General features: G+C 52.3%; 2 protein-coding genes and 1 non-coding gene across 3 annotated transcripts in view; all 3 read left to right on the forward strand.

Moving 5' to 3' along the window:
• GUITHDRAFT_121899 (hypothetical protein) overlaps positions 1-299 on the forward strand; it is a gene marked incomplete at both ends in the record, with an annotated part of 1,029 nt that extends 730 nt beyond the window's left edge. Inside the window, 2 exons of the mRNA XM_005818850.1 lie at positions 41-133; positions 183-299. Coding sequence (XP_005818907.1) covers positions 41-133; positions 183-299 — 210 coding nt within the window. The remainder of the gene's footprint in view (positions 1-40; positions 134-182) is intronic.
• A 1,933-nt stretch (positions 300-2,232) lies between these two features.
• GUITHDRAFT_t118 lies at positions 2,233-2,305 on the forward strand. Its single transcript has one exon. It is a non-coding gene; the product is annotated as a tRNA-Ile (tRNA).
• Positions 2,306-3,535: 1,230 nt separating this feature from the next.
• Positions 3,536-5,210, forward strand: GUITHDRAFT_166803 (hypothetical protein; the record flags this gene model as incomplete). The annotated part of the gene is made up of 2 exons (XM_005818851.1): positions 3,536-5,144; positions 5,192-5,210. The coding sequence occupies exons 1-2, from the start codon at positions 3,967-3,969 to the stop codon at positions 5,208-5,210; spliced, it is 1,197 nt and encodes a 398-aa protein (XP_005818908.1). The 5' UTR covers positions 3,536-3,966.
• Positions 5,211-6,789: the final 1,579 nt, after the last annotated feature.

Genomic DNA, 6,789 nt, shown 5'->3' on the forward strand with positions numbered 1-6,789 from the left:
CAGGAAATGTTGGGGAACGATTGGCTGACAAATCATCTAGACTTTCGGTATGCATCCTGACCAGTACCATGACAACTGCCAGTGGTGTGGAAAACCGAAAGAAGATCACATTGGTGAAAAGAAGTTTTGCCCGGTGAAGCCCATCATTTCCTCAGGGAACGATTGGCTGACGAACAGTCTAGACTTGGGAACTGGATAACGATGGCATCTGCAAACGGTGTGGAATACCCGAGGAAGATCACATTGGTGATAAGACGTTTTGCCCGGTGAAGCCCATCATTCCCTTAGAGATCGGTTAGACTGACGTGCATCTTTGCAATTTGATCGCTCTTTCGCTCGGATGGATTGTCGATTGGGCTGGATAGGCGGTAAGTGACGCAAATGAAATATGCGCTCAGAGATCCAGTAGACTGACATGTATTCTTGCACAATCTTATTGCATATTGTTCGGGCGGTATCTGGTCTGGACAGCCAGTAAGTTGCATATGATACAATGCGCTCAGGGAACGGTCAGGCTGACATGGATTTTGTGTTTTCGATGGGCTATTGCTGGGATGGACTGTGGATGCTGGTGGATAGCATGTAAGTAACGAATGATGCTGATGACGCGGTCAGGGAACGAGTAGACTGACATGCATGTTGCAAATCGTATCGATGATTCCTCGGATGCTACGTGGATGATGCTTGATAGTGGGTAAGTGACGCTTACGAAACATGCTGTGCTTAGGGAGTGATTGGCTGACATGTATTTTTCTATTTTCATCGCTTAATGTTCGAATGGATGGAATGGGTCTGCATAGACGGTAAGTAACGATTATGAAATGTTCGCTCAGAGAACGATTGACTGACACTTCATCTTGCAATCTCTTGTGTTTCTGCTTGAATGGTCTGGGATAGTTTGTAAGTAACGAATGCAATTGATGCGGCACAAAGATGATTTGTACTGACATGTTTTCTTGTCTCCCTTTCCGATGGCCGTGACTTACATCGTCAGTGCTGTGTAAGCATTGCATGATTACTCAGTGTCTATGATGTTCTTCTGACCTTGTGTTGTTGCATGTTCTGGTGAAAACAACCAATGCAGAATGTAAGTTGTACAGATCGCGAGAGATCATCGTAGACCTGTCGCTGGATGTGATGATTGACTTCAGTTCTCAGTGTGCCAAGTCTGTAGGTTGGGGGTATTACGACAAGGTGCTTCATTGTACTTGTGATGAGTAACTTGACGGATGGTGTCGGTAGTACGGATGCAGCCATTGCAAGTCCGAATGAAGGAGCAGCTGGAGACGAAGGAGAGGGAGAATCACAACACACTCGTCAGAGAGTGCAGCACTACCTTGATTGGGTCACTCGTAGCCAGCGATGTGCTCTGTACTCCTACAACTGTAGGATATGCTGTGTTTCTTATATACAACTCCGCGCAGTAAGATTGTGACCCGTGTCACACGGTTCAAGGAATGGATAGAGTGCACAAGGCTTTATACACTCTCACAACAACAACACAGAGGCTACTAACAGCTTTTCATCTTCAAGCTGTCTTGCACATATAATGTCCTTCTACCTCAGTCCACGAGGACTTTGCGCAGTGGGAGAAAAAGGAAAGGGACGAGCGGGAGCGGCAAAGATGAGCAGGAACGTGTGTTTGATAATCCATCGCAGGAAAGTATTGACTCACGGTACTGCTCAAGCCTTCAACCGGTTTCCTTGCCCTTGAGCCACTGAGCGAGCAAAACAAACGCCAGCTGACTGGATTTAATGATTGCTGAAACTGAACCTCAAGTGAAACTTCGGCGCCGCTGATGCTAGCAATCCCTCGGTACTGAGCTAGTTCACCGGGGCGGGCCGGGTTGGTTGCCCGACGGTGACGGTTCACTGTTGAACATCATCACCGTTCCGTGGCCCGGCGGCGGCGGCGCCGGGCGGGCGCCGGGCCGGGCCGCCCGACGGGCAGCCGCGGGACTGACCCCTGGGGGGCGGGTTGCCCGGCCACCTGACCGGAAAGTTAACTAAGCCGAGTCACGTTAAGTTATACTACAGTTGAAACAGTGAAAGATAGCCACTCGCGACACGACTCCCGGGACTCCGGGTGAGGTGTGACTGGCAGTCCGCGGCCAGGCCCACTGTACAGTCCGACTCATCCGGGCCGCGCCGCCGCCTTCACGCTGCCAGGCTGGTCGGGCCGATTCCCGCCGTATAGCTTGTATATAAAGGCTGTATTCGTAAGTGCAGCAAGCTCTCATAGCGCAGTTGGTAGCGCGTCGCTCTGATAAGGCGAAGGTCATCGGTTCGAGCCCGGTTGAGAGCACGCGGAGCTTAATCTTTTTGTCGGTCCACCCTTCTTTTTTTGCGTAATCCAGATTATGTGCCAATTTGTATCCTGTTCTCTTGTTGAAATTTGAAATTTTGGCCGTATCCTTGGAACCAGGTAAAAACATCGGTGGGAAACTAGCGGACCTCGGGGGGGTGGGGTGGAATGGTTTGTGGCAAAGGGTGGCCGATTCCGTCAAAGGGTGGGTATTTGTAGGAAATATGGGGGGTACTTTAGTGGGATCCATTTTTATTAATTTTTTTTTGCTCACGATTTGTAACATGACGGGTGCTTGGTCTTACTACCCTTGAGGGGGTAGTCATGGGGTCAGAACCTACCCCAATACCCCATCGTTCTTGAGAGTTACACCCACCACGGGTACTCAAAACCAGATATTGGAGGGGTGATAATGAACAGAAACTGTCATATGGAAGGTCATCGAAGGGGTGGGGTAGGTCAAGGGCTCCTAGAGACTTCCACAGCAGGTTAAAAGTAATATAACACGGTTATAATTGTTTTGTTTTCGTTCCCCACCTCACCCAGCCCCCAACTCACCACCCCCTCCACCTAAGTACCCCCCCCCTTCCCCCAAATTTCACCCCCTTCCCCCCCTTCTCCTTCACACGAGTATGTTTAAAAGCTGTTTTTTCCCACCCCTATGGCCTTCAGTATAAGTACCTACCCTACCCCCTCTACCACATGATTTTCACTACTGTCTACTACCCCTCGATTTCCCTTTAACACCCTTGAAAACTCCGTAGGCTCTACTGCAAAGAGACTAACTACCCACCCCATAAGACCGATTCCCACCCCCTACATACTCTTGAACAGGTGAAGAAGATATTCTTTACCACCGGTCTTTTCTATAGCATTTCCACCAGGTTTGGACCCCATCTTCAACCATGTCACTACCCCTACCTACTATTTTAACTTCCCACCTACCTGACGTTGAAATTTAGTACCCCACCCCCCCGGAGTGCCGGAGCACGTACCGCGAGCAGTGATCAGTTCGTCACGGTTTAACCCCACCCTCAGGTGACCTTTTTGATCCGACGTGACCACCCCTTCTTTCATGGCTTTCTACCCCACTGGACTGCACAAGTGTGACTACCCCTACCCTGAATATGACTTAGAAAGGGACCCTAACCCCCACTTGTGACTGTTCTACTACCCCTCGATCCTCCTCCTCCTCCTCCTCCTCCTCCTCCTCCTCTCCTCCTCCTCCTCCTCTGCCATATCTGGTGTTTTTATCATCATCCCATCCTTTTAATCTTATATTCCTCTTCTTGTAATTTCCTCCTGTTCCTCGTCCCCACATTTCACTTCCTTTGTCTGCACCTTCCCATCCGCTCCCCCGCTCTGATTCCCCGCCCTTGTTGCTCGCATCCTTGCGACGTGTACTCGTCTCTCCACTCAATCCAACTTCCTATATACCAACCGCCTTGCCCTTCCGTCCCACTGATCAAAGCTTGAGCACAGAGTGGATTAACTGTTCCAGCAACTTGGTAGGACCCCGGTTGGCTTAGACCCATCAGCTAATACCCTTCTCGACATCAGTCTGCAGTTCCATTCTTGAGAAGGAATCTTGAGCGCTCCAGCGTCTCTTCCTACAGAGTGAACGTTGTGTGATGTACAGACTTGGTTAACAAGTGTCGCACATGATCGATCTCGACTTGGATCCTCGGGTAGGGTTACAGCAGACCATGGATTCTGGCTGCTTCAGCGTCGAGCATGACACGTCCAAGTGCTCGAGGGACTGTGAAGATATATTGGACTGGTACAAGCGGCTGGTGGACCAGGAGTGCACCCTCGACTCTAGGCTTCTTGGGTTCAGAGAAGGCTTCCACAGGGTTCCCGACACCAGCGTGTTCTTCTGCTCTAGATCAGGCCTTGCGGCTCTCAGTCGAAGGCTCTTTCAGTTCATTCTGATCATCTTCGCTGCCATGACAGGGCACAATCTGCTGAATCTCGTCAAGCGCATGTCTAACGGAGAGCTGCAGACGTATCGACATTACAACTTTACAGTGATCGAGTGCAGGAGCCGTGCGTTGGACCCCGAGTTTCTCCCTCACATCTCAAGTTTTGGTATGTTGCGCGATGGCAAGGACAGGAGATTTGCCTCTGTGAAGAAGGAGGTAGTGTCTGAGATGTATGTGAGAAACGGGAGCATGATCGTTTCCTACCTGGAGGCCGTCGACACTAACGGCTTCTATTTTGTCACCTCGACCTCAGACCCCGAATGGGACCCGGTTCGTTTCATGGTGTACGGATCTAACGATCTGGTGAGCTGGAAGCATATCGGCTCATCAAGTTGGCACTTCAATATCTTCGATTTCTCCTTCACCCTGCACAACGGTCACTTCGACACCGCCATGGAGCGATCGAGAGTGCACACCTTTGATATGAGGACTCCACAGCCCGAGGCCTTCCTGTTGGTGACGATCTGCGTCATCAAGACGTTAGGGTTGTGCATGGCGGCTCTGTTCGGAATGATGAACAAGGAGATCATAGGGAAGTACGCGCTGGTGTGCGCTTTTGGCATCAACACTGTCTTGAACCTGGCCTGCGCATACTTAGACCAGGAGAACAGGATCATGCTAGTCATGTCAACCTTGTTCTGTGCGGCGCATATGATCATCTGGACAGCGGAACGTAGGCTGATTGAGTCATACGGGATTCTGTTCGGCTTGGGAGCCGCATACGGCCTGGTGACGGGGGGGCCGAACCAGTCGGTGGACATGGAGCAGATTTTCATCGGTCTCATCTTGATCATCGTCATCTACGCTAACCGCTACCGCATTATCTCTGGGAGCAGACGGCTGGTGCACAACGACAGGTGGAGGTACGACATGGCGTGGAAGTCCCTGCTGGACGATGCGGAAGAATCGCAGCACCTGAGTGAGCTAGCCGGCCTTGTCAGCAAGATCGAGCTTACCTGCCCTTCCGGCATAGTAAGGCATACCTCCATCAACTCACGAGAAGGAGGGGAGGAGTCTTACGTGCCCGTCAAGTCGCTGGATCAGCTCTACGTGCAGGCTGTGTGCATGGACCACATCCTCCGCGCCAAGTCTCAGGCATGGGCGAACTCGTCGGAGGGTTACTTCCCGTCCATGGACAGCTCGGCGTCGGAGGGGAAGGGCAAGTCTTACATCTCCTGGAGGGAGTGCGCGAGCTCTGGCAACGAGCAGACGCAAGTGAAGTGGGCGAGGTTGAAGAGTGTGTCGAGGGCGATCGAGAAGATCGGGCGCTGCTACGGGGGGGAGGTGTCGTACCTACTGGACATCTGCCGGCAGGCAATCATCTTCGACAACACAAGCAGCCTCATCAAGTGCCTTGCTGCGATCCACTCGGACCCCGACACGACCGTCCTGCGTGTGAAGAACAGGCTCGACCTGCTCTACGACGCGAGCATCAGTGCTGGTTATCGTGACGTGCTCGTCAACCTCACGATCCGGACAGACGAGACGTTCGACTTGGGGATCGCAGGGCTCGTCTGTGAGGTGCAGCTGAGGCTGAAGCGCTTCGATGAGCTCAGCAGCGACGAGGGGCACAAGCGGTATGTCATCTGGAGAAACATGCGCGCACAGTAGGTGGGAGGGGAGGAGGTGGAGGATAGCGATAAGATGGAAGGAGGTGGGAGACGATAATTAAGATGGAAGGAGGTGGGAGAGCCGATGGAAAGATTTATAACATTCAGGAGAAATATTACTGTGCGTCCTCTTGCAACTTTTTCTCTCGTTTCTCCTTCCCTCCTCCTGCCTTGTATCCCTTCTCCTCTTCATCAACCCTCCCCTCCCGTTCTCCCTCCCTCGTCTCTCTTCCTCCCTTCTCAATCCCTATCACAAGAATTCGATGTCATCCATATTGAACATCGCAGCCTGCGCAATCGTCTCAACGGCACTCTTGCTGAGAGAGCACGCAGCACCTGCCCAACGTATGGCTTGCTCCTGTCAGCTTCTTCATGCACATTCCAGACTACCACGTCCTTGATCCTGCATTGCTTCAAGCTCACGGAGAGGACAGAGGAGAGAGGGGGGAAGAGAAGAGGAGAGTGGAGAGAGGGGGGAAGAGGAGAGGAGAGACGGGAGGGAGGAAAGAGAAGCGAGAGGAAAGCGTGAGGGATGGGAGACAAAGAAGAAGGGAGGAAAGGACGAGGAGGAGCGGATAAGGAGGAGGAAGATGTGCGTTAGCAGAGGAGGCTGGAAGGCTTCATTGGTACCTGAACCTTTTTCCCGTCGACGAGATTCGTATGCCCGAGTAGTTGTCGCAGTAGCCCTGCACGCCCAGCCCAAGTCATCCTGCCGCTGGTGGAAGAGGAGGGAGCGAGGAGGTGATGGAAAGGGAGGAGGCAGAAGAGGAGGAAGAGAGGGAGAAGGAGGAGCAGGAGAGAGCAGGGAGGAGCAGGAGAGAGCAGGGAGGAGAGGAGGAGGAGAGGAGGAGGAGAGGAGGAGGAGGAGAGGAGGAGGAGGAGGAGGAGACGA

Source organism: Guillardia theta (assembly GCF_000315625.1).
Source record: "Guillardia theta CCMP2712 unplaced genomic scaffold GUITHscaffold_263, whole genome shotgun sequence".
Lineage (NCBI taxonomy): Eukaryota > Cryptophyceae > Pyrenomonadales > Geminigeraceae > Guillardia > Guillardia theta.